This window comes from Panthera leo, chromosome B3, assembly GCF_018350215.1.
Source record: "Panthera leo isolate Ple1 chromosome B3, P.leo_Ple1_pat1.1, whole genome shotgun sequence".
In the NCBI taxonomy this organism is placed as follows: Eukaryota; Metazoa; Chordata; class Mammalia; order Carnivora; family Felidae; genus Panthera; species Panthera leo.
In genome coordinates this window covers 17,640,014-17,658,438 of record NC_056684.1, presented here as the reverse complement: position 1 = coordinate 17,658,438, position 18,425 = coordinate 17,640,014, and the positions used below count along the sequence as shown (strand labels likewise).

Genomic DNA, 18,425 nt, shown 5'->3' with positions numbered 1-18,425 from the left:
AGTACATATTTCTGTGTTTGTGTATTTTTGCATACATATGTCCTTTTGTTATTTTTTAGAATTTTTATTATTAAAGTACAACATAGGCTGCTTTAATGTTTTTAATTTGGACTAAAAATCTTTCCTTTTTTGGTATGCAAAACAACTTTTCAAGGATAAAAACATTTCAAAAAAATAGGCTGATTTATATGCCAGATGTAAGCAACATCTTTTCTGACTCCTGGTTACATTTTGTTGTTTGTTTCTTACCACAACCTTCTCTCATGGGAGTTTATAGCAAATTGCAAAAGCATCAGGCTTCTGTTGACTATCAAGAATGAGTGGATGCTTCTAATATCCACTAGCCCTTGTGGTCTTTACCAAAGGGTGAATCTAAAAAATGTTTGCCAAGTGGCTCTGCACCGATGGAAAACCTGCCTTAATATTCCTTTATTTGTAAGTGCATGGTATTTGTCTTCCTAATAAATCACATAATTTTACTTAATCAAGTCAGAAAAGACCTTTGGAATAAAATGAGTTTAAATTTGCTCTGTAACAATTAATGTTCCAGTTCTGATGCTGGAAGTAGGAGAAGGCAATATACAAACGTTTAAGTGCTACATAGTTTATACATATGAAAACATGCAGGTTAGCAATCAGATGAGAAATCAAAGAACATCTAATAGGACTCCCACTCCCAGACATGACAGGGTCACTGACACCTGACTTGTTCCCCACTAAAATACAATAAAACTATTCAAAAATATATGAGGCAACAGTTCTCAAGCAATAGACAGGAAACAGAGAACTCTGATGTTTGAAATCCGGGAACACAAGAGGTGAGGGATGTGTTGGATGTGGCTTTCTGCTAAGGGGCTCACGCTGGGCCACAGCACAGGGAAGTGGAGCCCAAGGCAGAGCGCAAGAGCCAGAGGTCCGGCCTGGGAGCTGAGGCAGCTGGAAAATGTAGGACAGGATACGAAAGGGCAGCAAGCTGTGAGAGGGTGAATGGGTGTTTAATGAAGAGCATACAGGAGAGCACAAAAGAAGGTAGTGAGCAGAAGACGATGAGCAGGTTATCATCCAACCTTAGATCGGGAGAAAAAAAATATTTTTTAAATAAGAACAAAGCTTCGGGGACCTGTGAAACGACTGTCAAATGATTTAACGTGGATAACTGAGGTTCCCAAAAGAGAGGAAACAGGGCAGAAAAATATCTGAAGAAATAATGACCGAAAACTTCCCAATTTGGGAATCAAGAAAACCCCAACTGGGATATTTTAAAAATCCTACATTGTGTCACATCGTAAACAAACTGCTAGGGAAAGATAAAGAGAAAAATTTTAACATAGCCATGGACAAAAAGATATTATATACAGTGTAACAATGATACAAATTGCAACTGATTTCTCATCAGAAACAATGGGGTCAGGAGACAATGGAAGGTCACCTTCATAAAGTGCCAGAAAGAAATCCTGTGAACTGAGAATTCTATATCCAGAGAGAAGAGTCTTCAAAAATAAGGACATATTTGCATAAAGAAAATTGAGACGGTGCATGGCCGGCGGATCTGCACCACAAGAAATCCTACAGGAAGTACTGTGAAGAGAAACAATAGCAGATAGAAACTACAACTACAGGAAAGAATGAAAAGCACAAGTAATAGAACATAACGTGGGTAAATACAAAGAATATCTTCTTTTAATGATCTTGATTTCCTTTAAAGACAACTGACTGTTGCAATATAGACACTACATTGTAGAGTTCATAACATATATAGAAAAAATATGATAAAGTAACATAAGGAGGGTACATGGAAGTATACTACTGGGAAGATTCTTACAATTTATATTAAGTGGTAACATATAAGTGAACTGTAATAAGGATACATATATATGAAAATATACATCCATAAAAAGCCTTACACAAGAATGTTGGATATTAGCTGTATTCATCATAGTCCAAAGCTAAAAGAAACCTGTATGTCCATCAAGAGGAAAATAAATATATAAACCGTATATTCAAACATTAGAATACCGCTCTGCAAATTAAAGAAGATTGGGCTACCAATATATGCAACAGCATGGACACATTGTGAGTGAAAGAAGCCAGCCACAGCGAGCGTTCTGTATGGCTGTGCACGTATTACGTGCAACCACAGGTTACATTAGTCTGTGGTCACAGAAGTCAGAAGAGTGTTCGCCTGTGGCACACAGACTGGAGAACACATGAGAGTACTTTCTGGGGTAGTGGAAATGTTCTATATCTTGACTACGATATTGATTACGTGGGTACGTACATTGTCAAATCTCCGAAGTGTACATTTGTGCATTCCACTCTATGTAAATTTTACCTCAATAAAACAACTGTAAGGCAAAAATGGGAAGAAAAAAAATTAAAAGAAAAATACAAGAGAGGAGATGGCTATGATAACTGTTCAAGTTAGGTGTTGGGAGTATGGGGGCTCATCATTCTATTCTGTGTCCTTTTGTATTTCAAATTTTCCATAATAAAAAGTTTTTCTAAAAAGAAAGGCAATAATAATGGATCACTAATACATTTGTATAATGTATTAATACACAATTAATAATGTATATTTCAAATTTGCTAAGAGTAGATCTCAAGTGTTCTCACCGCGCACACGCACACAGTAACTATGGGAGGTGATGGATATGTTCATTACTTTCATTGTGGTAATCATTTCACAATGTATATGTATATCAAAAAATCATGTTGCATACCTTAAAAATATATAATTTTTATGTGTGAAAAATAAACAAAGGTCAAAAATAAAATTATAAGATAACACAGTAAAAAAAAATTAGCCAAAACATTTATTTAACTTTCTCCTTACGGTATCTGGATATAAACCTATAGAACTCATTGCCAAATAAAATACAAAGTTATTAAAATAATAATTTTTCTTAAAGGGAACTAATTCTGCTCAGGCAAATAGTGCTTCAAGGTTCCAAAGTTTTTATACCATAGACCATGACATCAATAATCCAGAACAGTTTTTTGGGTTTTTTTTGAGTGATGATTATTTATTCATCTTGGAGACAAGTTAAGTCCATACTATTAAATTGGCCTTATTCTTTCAGGCGGGGTTTTGGACTAGGGAAGATGTTTCAAGCAGGTGTATCAAGCACCTTTCTTCAGTCCACAGTGCATGATGTCTGTTGGAGCCCCATGCGTGTATCTCTCAGACCTACCACTTCCATTTCTTTGGTCAGGGCTCCACTGCAGTATCCATATCCCTGTGGCTGAGGCCTTTTCCACAGAAGGCTGCTGCTTCTTCTGTGTACCTGTTGTAGGTACAACAGGCCCCAAGGACCCTCTCATCCAAGCAACTCTGAACCAATAATTTGGGGGAGTTGATGTTTTCACGCTTAGGCCTCTCAACACTTGAGCAGGATGATTCCCAGGGATGTGTTTTACGTGGGATTAAGCTGTCGTGGCCCACTGTGGTGGCTGGTGGAGGAGTTCAGGGCATGCCACCCCAAAATATGCGAGTCTGGCATATGAGTTATTTTGAGTTAAAGACACTGGAAAGTGGCAGAAGCAAGGAGGCACGTTTCTCCCTAGAAGCACGAGAGAAACTCCCATGTAAAAGGCGTCCTCCCTGTACCAGGAGGGAGACATTCTTATCGCCAGAAATGGAGAGTCGAGGCCCAGGGAAATCTTAACGAACCAAACTTGTTAAGCCAACCTTTACATTCCTAGTCACTGTTTCACAACTAACTGCCCTAGCCCAAATCCCTTTGTCTGGTCACATTTTCATAACTACTACCCTTTGTCCAATCTAGTGTAGAGGTGTTTGGCTTTAACCACTTCTTCGGGTCTTCATTTTTCTCGTGAGGTTTCCTTTGCATGTGTAAAAATTACTAAGTAAAATCTGTATACTTTTCTCCTGTGGATCTGTCTTATGTCAGTTAATTCTTGGGCCGAGCTGGAGACCCTAAGAGGGCAGAGGAAAGGTGGCACCTCCCCTACGCTGACTTAGTAACACATTCTTTCTAAGCTGCCTCTACATTCCTGTATCCTGTCACTACTTCCCACCAGCGTTCTCTGTTCTTCCTAAAAAATGACCTGTGCTCAGGGGGAAAGAAAAAGAGAGAGACGTCTAATATGGTGCAAAGAGGAAAAAAAAACAGATGACAGGATGAACCACTTTATACACATACTATTGCTAACATACAGATCACGCCGTTGCTAACCCTCAACTTCCTACTACTAGCAAGAGCCTTTGCAACTTCCAAGCATTAAGAGTTAAGCAAAGAGGAGAGTTCAAGATACAATTAATCCTATTCCCCAGAATGGCCATGTGAAGCCTTTGGCCATGTTAAGTGGAGCTCTTTGGGCTATTTGGCTTCACAGAAGCCAACAAGAGAGCGATCTTACGCACAAAGCCTATGAGTCGTAAGAATACAACTAGTAACTGGGATACTAAAGAAAACATAGAATGTCTCTGCCTCCATCTTCTGTGTATCTCCTTCATCTTTCTTTCTTTTTCTGTTTCCCAGTCCGTGTGCCTACTTCCCAGTGCCTCACAAGATTACACAGCATTGTGCAACAGCCCAGAGAGAAAGAGAGGTTGATTTTCTTTTTCCAATTTCCCTGCTCTCTCTTATTCTCTTTCCTTGCCCCTCACCAGCGTCTTCTAAAATTCCCAGGATGAGAACTGTCCTGCTTGGGTCAGGTACCAACACCAGGACCAATCAATTGTAGAGATAAGGCCACGTCACAAGGTAGGAAAATGGCCGGACACGCAATCTAACGGAATGGGGGAAAGAGACATCCCAGAAGATGAGTTCCAGTCCACAAGGCCACCACTACCATGTGGTTATTGGCAGACAGCTCAACAGAATCAGCCACTATGAGTCATGGATGTGTCTGAGAAACTGGTAGAAACACTGGACCTTTTTCATAACATGTACATAATCGCAGATACCAAACTGTGTGCAAACTACATGGCGTTCATGAAACCCCTATAATCCATTCTTAGATCCTAAGTTTAAAACTCTATATGCATCTAGGTGTTTCAAATGGTTCAGATTTTTCAAATATCGGTCTAAAACTTTTCAAATTTTAAATACTGAATACAAAATTATATTCAAAGATTTTCAACCACAACAAATCCACATAATGAAATGTTAAGTCTTTGAGGAAATATGACACATAGAAGTTTATATCATACATGATAGACAGGACTGGGTGGAGGTAACAATCAAATATCAAATGATCTCTACTGTCATCAAATGCAGACAACATGGGAGCCCTCACATTTTTTTTTTTAACTACACTTAGAATATTTCCCACTGTATATGACCAACACGATCAAACACTGGGGGACATGTACCTAGCTCCACTGCCATTCAAATCATAACACTCGCAATTACCTCATAAAAAGATAAAGTGAACCAAATAATTAGTAAGATTTAGTCCACTGCTACTCATGATGGCCTAGAATGAAAAAAATCTACATATGGCTCAGTCAAAAGTTTCTATTCAAAATACAGCTATTACTGTATGTAATTTTACTTAAAACAGGCAAAACCAAACATATACAACAGAAGAGAGCTACGGAAACAAAACCAGAAATAAATGCTTACAATCACGCAACAGGTGAAATATAAACTAAAAATGATATGAAAGCAGTCCAAAAACCTATACCCTTCACTGGTTATTAGGAAGCAGTCAATGATATCAGTAGCACATCCTTAATCTCCAAGAGTATATAATGGAAGGAAATGACCACATTCTACCGCAAAATGTTCTTATATTACAGGAAAAAACAGAATAATAGAATATAAGGAACAATGGTTTAACAGAGAACTGCATTGGTCATATGCTCCTTAAATTTATATAAAAAAGGACTTATAAGTACAGTATTATATTCATGTATTTTGATCCTACAATAGATCTTGTAGAAGTTTCATATATGAGAGTATGAAAACCCGAAGTATTATCTTTACTGATACATTTCCCAGGCAATCTCCAAAAGAGAATCTAATTTCCTGAGTATCTGAATATATAAACTCCTTGAAAGCTAGAATGATAAAACACCACTGAGTCCGATTACATACAATAAACTCTAAAGGAAAAGATCAGATTCCTACACCACATTAAAATTTTTTGTATTAACTGTAACTGGAAAATGTAAGACAGTAATTATATGGGGTTAAAGAATTTCTTAAGCAGAGTCAACTGCTGTACTCTTTTTGTAAATATTGAGCCTACATATTAAGGCCAGCATGTAAAGTCTAAAAATTAATCAGTTATAATGCTTCACTCAGAAATTTTTATATTTGAAAACCTTTAGAGAAGGTGTCTTTTATATCACAAAGAAATATTACAGATTTTTTCATTCATGGATTAAACATGAATAGTTTAGAGTAGTTTTTAACATTCTCACATGACCCTGAAGTCCTACAACAGGTAGTAATTTGTAATTCTGGTTGAGTCACACATTTCACCTGGATACACTAAGAGACTGGTTGGTGTTCCTGAGTTACTAAGTAGAAATAAGCCTCAACAATGTGACATCTGCCTTTTTCTCTGCTCATTCTTGAATGCAAAGTAACTTCCATATAATACCTAAAGCACAAGTTAAAAAAAAATTTTTTTTACATACTTCATCTTTTTTTTTTTTTTTAAATATGGAAGATGACATATGGCAAAACTTGCAAATGTATGGATTCACAAAGGAAGGTCCCTGGATGCTCCCTATAAGAAAGTCACGGGGTTTAATGGTAGCTCAGGAGAATGCAGAATTTTGGTACCATACTCGGGCACATCACAATCTAAGAGGATATTCAGTAGGCAGAAATGACAGTTAGTCCCAGGATTCAAACTTAAATTCTGCTGTGAAATTCTAGTAAGATTTATTAAATCAAAGTTAATGTACAACAATTACCTCACTAGAGAATGAGAGAAAACACTGTACGTATTTCCTTTTTGGATACTAAAATGATTACATCATGCAAAGTTCATCTGAATTCTCTATGTAAAATATTCTGAACTGAATTACCTTTTTGTACAAATATTTTGCCAGGGCAGTGACTTGACGGGGCACTGACTGCAATGCATAATTGTAGTAATTGTAGGTAAAAGCATAAATGCCACCTTCTCATGTCTGCATCAGGGAAAACTCCCTTAAACACATTTCACCCTTAGTTTCACCTTCAAACAAACGGACCACCTCAAATCCTAAATATACCCAAAGCCCACTGCCTAGACACACAGTGAGAAACAGGCATAACAGATTTGTAAATAGGCAAGAAACTACTTTGTGCTATAGACTATGATTACCTGGAGGTAGGAATTGCAGTTGGTTATTAGCTAATCGAAGATGACGTAAAGCTCTCAGACGACCAATTTCTGGGCAAACAATTTCTAAGGCATTGTCACTAAGATCCAAACATTGGAGTTTTACGAGAGATCCAATGGCTTCAAAAAGAAAAGAAAGGTGAAGGGAAAATTAATTTGACCCAAGTGTTATGACAAATCTTTAATGCAAGTACTACCAAATTAAATATTTTAATAGTTAATATCCCTGCCTCTGTTGCTTGCAAAATAGTAAAAACATAGATCTTTTAATTCAATCAAAACTGCTAACTGAATTTACTAATTAGGGGAGACAATCTTTGAAACTAACAAGTTAAAGATGCTTTATAAGTAAAATTCCCTAATACACCAACCAAAATTTGCTTTACTATTATAAAGCAAAGCTTAAACTATGGTTATGTCGTAACTAAAATTGGAGTGCCCTTACCTTCTGGCACCACAACTATGTTATTTGAGTGAAGGTATCTGTGGGGAAAGAAGAAAAAAAAAAACGGAGCTGTTATCATTCAGTCCTTTTGCTAGATAACCAATTTGTAAAATGCTCACTTAGAAATTTATCAAACATAAAGGGACCAAAATGTTCTATCATACCCCAATCTAAGTGCATGCCATAAAGCACATGGTCATCACAGATAATTAATAATATTTTCAGAATGGTATTTTATGCTGGAATGGCAAATATTAAACCTATTTACTGATCTAAGTTGTTATTTTAAAATAAAAGCATACACAATAGATGTATTTCGAGTTATTTTTTTAAACTGACAAATTACTAGTTTTACAAAACAAATTACAAATTACAAAACAAATTACTAGTTTTTCTAGTTCATTTTAAAGTATTCGGGTTTTCAGAAAAACACCTATTGTGTAAAGAAAAATCAACACTTATTATGTAAATGAAAATGCAACTTTTAATTTCAAATGGAAGACTTACAAAATAAGCAAACCAAGGCTATTTCAAGCTAATATGCTGACAGAGAACCAAGAATGGAGAGACTAAATGCTGATCATTTACAGTATCTGTCAAAATACTCAACTGTCAAGGTACATAATTTATTTCACAGCAAAAGGAAGTCTCATAAACAAGAATCAAATTCTTTTCTTAAAAAAGAAAAAAAAAAAAAAGTTATCTGGCTGACAAGTCCAGGCAAGCCTAAGTAAATAACACTTTTCCCACTGAAGTATCTTTAGCACCCTCTGGTGGAGACTTTATGCAATCAGCAGCAGCCTGATTCAGAACAAAACAACAGTGACAACTGGAGATCACATAGTAATAATTTTAAAAAATAAATGTATGGGGCGCCTGGCTGGCTCAGTTGGCACAGCATGCACCTCTTAATCTCAGGGTTGTGAGTTCAAGCCCCATATTGGGCATGGAACTTAGCTACATAACGTAATATAAAACGTTAATATAAATAAATTCGTATCACTGATTTTCAGAGAACTAAATTTTTTTGATCTTTTCAAAACTATCATTTTATTTACTATGCCTCATCAATCAGTCTTCATAAAGTATTTTTAAATTTAATTTTGAAATTTTCTTCTACATTATTAAACCTAACATCAAAGGTTAAAATGTCACTGACACAAAATAAGACACAAAATTAATACATTTAAGATTATTCCATGCTGCATTTAATAAATTCTGTGTAGGTACTAACCTGCTGGGCCTAAAACGTGTTAAACAATTATACCATTCTATGATATTTTTATTCCTTGCTTTGTATGTATAAACTGATTTCACATTTTAAAATCCATATTCTTTAAACATTAATTTTAGGAAGGAATTCCTAACCGCACTCTCAGGTGACTCTAAAAATTCTTTGAACTAAAAGACTGTATGTAAATAAGTATGCGCACACACATACGTACATATACACACATTTACATTTGTTATACAAAAGCCAGAGTGCCTAGACACCAAAATAAAGAGACAGTTGATTTTCAGTTACCCACAATACATTTGCCTCAATTTCTACATATGCAAAAGGATCCTAAAATGTCAAAATCAAAAGATGAACCAAAGCACTCAACATCATGAATGAAATCAAAAGGTGTATTTTAACACATTAAATTTATCTACATTAAAGTAAAGAGTGGTCTACAGTAAGAAGAGAATGTTCCCAATCCTAACTACAAAATGTAGGTGCCCAGGACCATCCCCCACCAAGTGAAACACCATCTCAACTCCTCAAGTTATTGTGATGTGCAACTGATAAAGAATCATCACTGGTGGAATGGATCAGAGAGCGAGCTCTGGAGCCAGAATGACTGCATTTCAGTAGCCATGTGGCCAAACTCAACTTCTCACTTTCATAATCTGTAGGAGCAGAGAATAGTAACACCAACAACATAGGGATGTTGTAAGGATTAAATAAATCAATAAATGTAAGGCTTTTAGAATAATCAGAGTGCCATGAATGCCACTGTTATTGTTGTTATACAGTTATCATGAGTCACCTGTAATCAAAGGTTCAACAATTTTGAGTCACTTCTCTTTACTTGCTTTTTGTAATTTCAAAGTAATTGAAATGTTGGAGTTTCAATGTAACTAGTTTTCATCATGTTCTCCTATAATGCAAGAACTTTCTTTCATTGCTGTGGGAATGCAAAACAGTACAGCCACTTTGGAAGGTGGTCTGGCAGTTTTTTAAATAAAATTAAATACAGAAGTTTACTCAATAGTATTATGCCAATGTCACTTTCTTAGTTTTGACAAAATTTTAAGATGCTAAAAACAGGAGAAAATGGATGAGAAGTATACTGGAACTCTGCACTATCTTTACAACTTTTCTGTAAATATAAAATTGTTCCAAAATAAAAAGGTTGCTGATTAACAGATCAGGACTTTTATTTCCAGCCATAATGGAGTAACAGGGACCAGATTTACCTGACTGCTGTAAGCAAAAAGAAAATTGGAAGGAATATATGACACAATTATTTTGATATTAAAAACAGGAAATTAGGATTATGTTATCTGAGAGAGAAGAAACAAGGCAAGCCACACAAGATCCCTAGGTTTCTGCCTGGATGTAAAACTGATGGTATAGGACTGCGTCCCAAACAAAGTATGTACGTCTCACTAAGTTATGGAGACACAAGTCAGAATTCAGAGAAACCGAGGCAACTGGAAGTTGTGGGGTGGTGGGGTAGAGTTTGGGGGAGAGGATACTACAGGGAAAAAAATCCTTTAAAAACTGAAGGATTCTCTGACTGATAGCTGAATAGTAAAATGTAGCCTAGGCAAAGTAACTGAAAATCTATCTGCTGAATGGTCCACAGAGCTCACACCAGACTAGAAGGCATTTAAGTTCTGAGCAGCAAGTCTTATTGATTATTTGGCACATTCAAATCAGATCCTATAAAGGCCATGCCTTAGTAATAGAGTTAAACTACCACTAAAGTAGAGATTACTCTAGACCTGTCCTCAACAAAGTGTGGAGACAAACCATGAAAAGATCAAACTAAACTGCAAATAACCTCATGCCAGAATAAGGCAGCACAAGAAAAAGGCAGACAACAAAGTCTACAGACTCACCAATGTAAAACTTATAAGATCCAGCATCCAATCGAAAAGTAGTAGATATACCAAGAATCAAGAAAGTGTGACCAATACCCAGGATTAAAAACAGTCAATACAAGTAGATCCAGTATAATAGAAACAATAAAATTAGCAAACAAAGACATTAGAACAACTACAAAAAATACAGCAAGCTATTTAAAGGATAATATGAACACTGCAAGAGAGACGTTAAGGTATGAAGAAGAACCAAACAGAACTTCTAGAGATCAAAAACATAATGAACAAAGTAAAACAACTTCACTAGGTGGGATGAACAGCAAATTAGATACTGAAGAAGAAAATATTACTGACACTGAAGACAGAGAAATACAATTTGTCCATATTGAAGCACACAGAGACAAAAAAAGATGGAAAAAAACTGAAAAGAGTGTCAGTGATTAAAGGAAAATACTAAACAGTGTAACAAACATGCAAGAGTCCCAGAAACAGAGACAGGAGTATAGAAATAAATATCTAAAGAAATAACGTCAAGAAATTGCCAAATTTGATGAAAATCATAGAAACACGAACCCAAGAAGCTAAACGAATGTCAAATATAAAGAAAAAGAAGGGGCGCCTGGGTGGCTTAGTCAGTTGAGCGGCCGACTTCAGCTCAGGTCATGATCTCACTGTTCGTGAGTTCGAGCCCCGTGTCAGGTTCTGTGCTGACAACTCAGAGCCTGGAGCTTCGGATTCTGTGTCTCCCTCTCTCTCTGCCCCTCCCCCTCTCGCACTCTGTGTCTGTCTCTCAAAACTAAAATAAATGAAGGTTAAAAAATTTAAAAAAAAGAAAACCACAAGATACATCAAAATCAAATCCCTGAAAATGAGCATAAAATCAAAAATCTTCAATGTAGATAAAGAAAAAATAAACATATTACATACAGAGGAACAAATATAAGAATAACAGGAGATGTCTCTTCAGAAACTGTGCAAGCCAGATGATAAGGAACATCATAAAAGTGCTGAAAGAAAAGAAAAAAAAACGTCATCAAGAATTCTAATTCCAGGGGTGCCTGGGTGGCTCAGTTGGCTGAACATCCATCTGACTCTTGATTTTGGCTCAGGTCATGATCTCATGGTTCATGGGCTCAAGCCCCATGTCAGGCTCGGCGCTGACAGCGTGAAGCCTGCTTGGGATTCTTGCTTTCCTTCTCTCTCCACCTCTCCCCTGCTTATGCACTTTCTCTCTCTCTCAAAGTAAACTTTAAAAATAAAATAATATGCGCTGTTTGCCATCTATATAAAAAAAAAGCATTTTAATTCCAGAAGATCAAAACAAATAAACAAAAACTTCAAGACTATGAAGATGTTTGTAAAACAAAAACTGTAACATTTTCAGAGAAAAAACTAATGTGAGATTTTTTCTCACAGAAAATCTTCAGGGCCTAAGGCTAGACAAGGAATTCTTAGACTTGACACTAAAAACATCCATAAAAGCAGAACTGATAAAATGTAAAACTTTTGCTCTACAAAAGAACAGAAAGAGAATGAAAAGATAGGGGCATCTGGGTGGCTCAGTTGTGGGAGCGTCTGACTTTGGCTCAGGTCACATTCTCACAGTTCATGAGTTCGGGTCCCGTGTTGGGCTCTACACTGACAGTGCACAGCCTGCTTGGGACTCTCTCTCTCTCTCTCTTCCTCTTGAAATAAATAAATTTCTAAAAAAAAACTTAAAAAAAAAAGACAAACTACAAATTGGGAGAAAATATTTGTAAACAACATATACAACAAAGAACTGGTTTCTATAATTTGTAAAAAAAAAAAAAAATAAAAACCTCTTAAAACTGAAGAATAAAAATAAATCCAACTAGAAAAAGAGCAACAAATGCGTTTCACTGAAGAAAAGACACAGGTAACCAACACATACTTGAAAAGAGGTTCAGTATCATTAACCATTAGAAAAATATACATTAAAATCACAATGACATAAAACCACACATCTATCAAAATGACAAAAATAAAAACTAATGGTAACACCAAATACTGGTGAGATGTGGAGAAACTGAAACAATACCTTGCTCGGGGAGAATATAAAAAGGTGGAGCCAACCTGGAAAATTATTTGGCAATTTCTTAGGAAACTACAAATCCAGAACAAAAGTGAAAGAGTAAGGGCCTCCAAAAATTATTTTACATAAAATCAACAAGAATATTGGCAAAAGTAGTAGTAAGAAGCTTATGTACAAAACTCTGGAAACTAACCAAAGTGATACAAGGAGGGTTATATCTTAAGAAAAATGGCAAAAATCTCAGTAAGCACAGTGAGCTGTGTGAACTTTGGGGCATTTTCAATTCTTCTAATTGTATCCCTCACTCTCCACTCTGCAGAAGCATGGAAAAACAAAACAAAAACCCGGTCCACAATCGAAGTGAAAAAGCGGCAGCGTGCCTAGCGCCTGAAGGGACAAAACCAGGTCAGCACTCACTCCCAGGGAACTGGCGTCATTTGACTTTGTCTCAAGGTTCCCTGAAAGGCCCCACCTGCAAAGCTCTTTTTAATTTGATCTGCCTAGAAACTTGCCCCCTACAAAAACTCTTTTCCCAGTTGAAACACATTATGGGCAATTGTTTGACTTCACAACCACCTGAGTCAATAAATAACAGCTGGTGCAAACAATAGACAACCAAAAACCTTAAATGGAAAAGCTGGGCAAGATGTCCAGAGGAGCTGTGAAAAGCTCTGGTGTATTTCTGGAATTCTAGAAGGTCTAAGGCAGGTCAGAAACGTGCAAATGCTCAGGAAAGAGGTGAAAGACTCTAAGCAATCAGCTCTGCCGAACTTGAGGCTCCTGCATAAGCAGGAAGCACAGGATAAGGCAAAGTTGTCAAATGCCTGGCTGGGAGCTGAAGGCATGCCACCATACAATAACAGAAGTCCTCAGCAAAAACTGGGAGACTACTGGATTCAGGTAGCGAAGGAAATCTCTAATCTAACCATCAGGTGACCACTAAGGTAACTGAGCAGATAACTTTAAAAAAAAAAAAAAAAAAGAAAAGGAAAGGAAAAGGAGAGGAGGGAACTCTTTCAACTCATTCTATGAGGCCAATATTACCTTGATACCTAAACCAAGGAAATCGCAACAAAGGAAGACCAAGGACCAGTTTCCCTTATGAATACAGACACAAAATTCATCAACAAAATACTAGTAAGCCAAACCCAGCAAGTTATAAAAAGGATTATACTCCACGACCAAATGGGATTTTCCTTCATTGATGCAGGGTTGGTTCAACATACAAGCAAATATCAACATCTATATTAACAGGATAAAGAAAAAAAAAAAAAAAACACATTCATCTCAGTAGATGAAAAAAAGACCATATGACAAAATCAAACACCCTTTTATGCTAAAAATACTCAACAAACAAGCAATAAAAGGGAATTTCCTCAATTACATACAGGGTACCTATGAAAAATCTATAGCCATCATCACACTGAATGGCAATAGACTGAAAGCTTTCCCCCTAACATCAGGCAGAAACAACACAAAGATGTCTGGTCTCACCACTTTTATTCAATATTCCATGTTACAGCCAAAAATAAAGCAAGAAAAAGAAATAAAAGGCATACATATTGGAAAGGAAGGAATGAAACTATCTTCACTGGCAGATGACATGATCTTGTATATAGAAAATCCTATGGAATCTACCAAAAAAAAAAAAAAAAATTAGAGCTAATAAATGAGTTCAGCAAGGCTGAGGATAAAAGATCAATATACAAAAATCAGGTGTATTCTTACATACCAGACAGTGAGCAATTCTAATGTGAAATTAAGAAAAACCATTCCACATATAACAGCATCAAAAGAATAAATACTGGGGCGCCTGGATAGCTCAGTTCGTTAAGTGTCCGACTCTTAATTTCAGCTCAGGTCATGAGTTCAAGCCCCATATTGAGCTCTGCACTGAGTGTGAAGCCTACTCAAAAAATTTTTTTTTTAATTTTAAAAAAGAATAAGTTAAACTTAGGAATAAGTTTAACAAATTCAAGATTTTTACACTGAAAAGTGTTCGGTGTTCAAACACAAAAATGTTGAAAGAAATTGAAGACCTAATCAAATGGAAAGACATCTCACATTCATAGATTAGAAGACATAAGACAGCAATATTCCACATATTGATCTAAAGATTCAATACCATTGCCACCACTGATCACAGATACCTTTTTTTCTTCATAATTTGACAAGCAGATGTTAAAACTCACATGGAAATGCAAGGGATTTAGAAGAGCTAAAACAATTTTGAGAAATGGGAATAATGTTGAAGGAATCATACCTCTCAATTTCAAAACTTAACTATAAAGCTACAGTAATTAAGTTGTGTGCTACTGGCAAGAAGATAAACAAATAGATCAATGGAAAAAAATTGAGCATCCAGAAATATGCCGACATGTTCATGGTCAGATGATTTTTGACAAAGGTGCCAATTCAATAGGGAAAGGGTATCCTTTTCAATAAATGGTGCTGAGATAGCTGGAGTTGCATATGCAAAAACAGAAGTTAGGCCTTTACATTGCATCGTATGCAAAAACTCACTCAAAATGGATCAAAGACCTAAATGTAAGAGCTAAAATGATACAACTTAAGTAAGAAAAACAGAGGTAAATCTTCATAATGTTAGATTAAAACAATTTTGTAGATATGATACCAAAACACAAAATGCCAGATAAAAAATTATCAAGAAAGTGAAAAGATAAACCATGAATGGAAGAAAATATTTTAAAAGTATGTATCTGATATGGTATCAAATATATAAAGCATTCAAATATATAAATATATATATCTCAAAAATATAAAGCACTTAAATATACAGAGCTATCTCAAATATATAAGGCATACAAATACATAAAAAACTCTTACAACTCTACAATAAAAATATCATAATTTTAAAATAGACAACAGATTTGAATAGACATTTCTCCAAAGAAATATATAAACAGACAATAAGCAAATGAAAAAAGATCAATAGAAAAATACAAATCAAAACTATGATATACCAATTCACACCTACTAGGATGACAATAATCAAAAGGACAGAAAGCAACAAGTGTTAATGAGGATGTGGAGAAGAAGTTAGGATCCTCACATACTGTTGGTGGAATTGTAAAATGATGCAGCTTTGGAAAACAGTTTGGCAGTTCCTCAAAAGGTTAAACAAAGCTAATAATGCAATTCCACTAGTAGGATAAACCCTAAAGAACTGAAAATACACATTCATATATAAACTTCTACACGAAATGTTCATAACTGCATTGTTCACCATAGCCTAGATGTGTGAACAACCCAAATATCAACTAAAGAATGGATAAACAAAACATGGTATGTCCACAAAAAAGAATGCATTCTGAAACATACTACAACATAAATGAACCCTGAAAACATGCTATGTTGAAGCAGCAAGACCCAAAAGGCCACATACTGTATGATTCCATTTACATGAAATGTCCAGGACAGGCATAGCCATAGAAATGGAAAGCAGATTATTGGTCACCAAGGAGTTATTAGGGGGTTGGGGGAGGGGGGTATGACTGCTAAATGGGTTTCTTTTGAGGTGATGAAAATGTTTTGGAATTAGACAGCGGTAATGGTTGCTCAACCTTGTGAATATACTAAAACCACTGAATTATATACTTAAAAGGGTGAATTTTATGGTATGTGAATTATATCTCAACCAAAAAAAAAAGTGACACGTGTAATTACCACAGGACTCAGCAATTGCAGTCTTAGTCATCTATCTCAGAGAAATGGAAACTTATTCACCAAAAAGATAAATAAAAGTACAGAAATGCTACAAGCAGTATCAATTATTACACATAAAAACAAAACAACCAATATGTCCTTCAATGGGTAAATGGTCTAAGAAACTGCATTACATCCATACCATGAAATATAATTCAGCAACAAAGAGGAACAAACTATTGATACATGCAACAATTTGAATGGATCTCAAGGGATTGTGCTGGATGAAAAAAAGGTCACAAAAGGTTACATACTATATGCTTTCATTTACATAATATTGCTAAAGTGATAAAATGATAGAGATGGAGAACAGAGTAGCAGTTACCAGGGTTTGGGGACCGTGTGTAACATGATTATAAAAGGGCAGTTCAAGGAGGGGAGGGTGGGTGATGGGCATTGAGGAGGGCACCTGTTGGGATGAGCACTGGGTGTTGTATGAAAACCAATTTGACAATAAATTTCGTATTTAAAAATAAATAAAAATAAAAATAAAAAAGTTAAAGGGCAGTTCAAGCAATGCTTGCAGTGATGAAAGTACTCTCTCTACCCGACTATGGTAGGGATTGTACAAATGTACACATGTGATAAAATTGCACAGAACACACGCACACACACACAAATGAGTGCACAGAAAATGATGAACGCTGGAGGAAGATAACACTAGTGCCGATTTTCTGGTGCTCATCTTGCACTATAGTTATGCAAGATGTGAATGCTGCTGGAAACTACAAGGGTATACGGGATCTTTCTGTATTATTTCTTACAATTCCATGAGAATCCACCATTATCTCAAAGGAAAAAGTTTAATTTGTTTTAAAAAAGGAGAGATAAAGACTTTACTCAGGTAAACCAAATCTGAGAGAATATAGGAATGAATATAAAAGACAATTTTCCTCATTTTAAATTTCTTGAGAATTAACAATGTATCAGTTTGGTCTGTCAGCTCCAGATCTACCTTCTATACCCGATTGACCTGGACGCTGTCAACTCTCCCTTGTCAACTGGCCTAACATTAGGGCTGGAAGAGGGCACTGGAGTGACTCTATCAGATGACAGCAGCAGCAAGGACCTCCCTTCTGGGTCCAGTCCCCCAGCAACTGTTTATTTAGCACAGGAGCCAAGGCCCAGAAGCACTCACCTTGGCAGCCCTGTTGGGAAACCTCAAGCTGCATCCTCCAACCGTGACTCCCCACCCAGCTCTGAAGCAGCTCTGGCCGCACCCCCAGGCCCACTCTCCCCATCCATCAATGCACTTCTACATACCAGCTTCAACGGGCCTCAGGCAACTGTCCTACCACCCCGTGGCCACTTCTGTGGTAGCTAGGCCACACTGTCAAGCTGCTTCTACACAACAGCTCCAGACTACCAACACCTTCCTCCAACAGTGAGCTGATATTACAGATCGGCTCCAGCCTAAACCAGCTGGCAAGCTTCTCGGCCACCAGCAGGCTGTATGCTCCCACTCAGGCCCTTCACGGAAGAGCTCTCAATCTCAGCCTAGGGGCTGGAGCTCTCCTAAGTCTTTTCAGTCCCTTCCTTGTCTACTTTCTCTCAGCCCAGAAGTCATAGCTGTTTTTTGTACTTGCTACTTCTGAATACCACAGAGTTCTCTTAATCTCTTTTAGCGGTTAATAACACCTCACTAGTCAGCAATTCTTTATATTAATTTTCCCTGTTTCAACTAGGGGTACGGTTTCTATCTCCCAACTGGCCCCTGACTGACATACACGATACGTACGTATATTCGTATGCTGACAGATACACAAACACACATACACAACAACAGCACAAAGAATGAAG

The 18,425-nt window shown here is 36.5% G+C and overlaps 1 protein-coding gene across 5 annotated transcripts in view; it reads right to left on the bottom strand.

Moving 5' to 3' along the window:
* The window catches only part of LRRC28 (leucine rich repeat containing 28), a 179,343-nt gene that overhangs the window by 109,871 nt on the left and 51,047 nt on the right, over positions 1-18,425 (bottom strand). For all 5 annotated transcript variants that reach the window (XM_042941130.1, XM_042941131.1, XM_042941129.1 and 2 more), the window contains exons 4-5: positions 7,754-7,791; positions 7,291-7,428 (exon numbers count right to left, since the gene is read on the bottom strand). In XM_042941130.1, the coding sequence (XP_042797064.1) occupies positions 7,291-7,428; positions 7,754-7,791 (176 nt within the window). The remainder of the gene's footprint in view (positions 1-7,290; positions 7,429-7,753; positions 7,792-18,425) is intronic.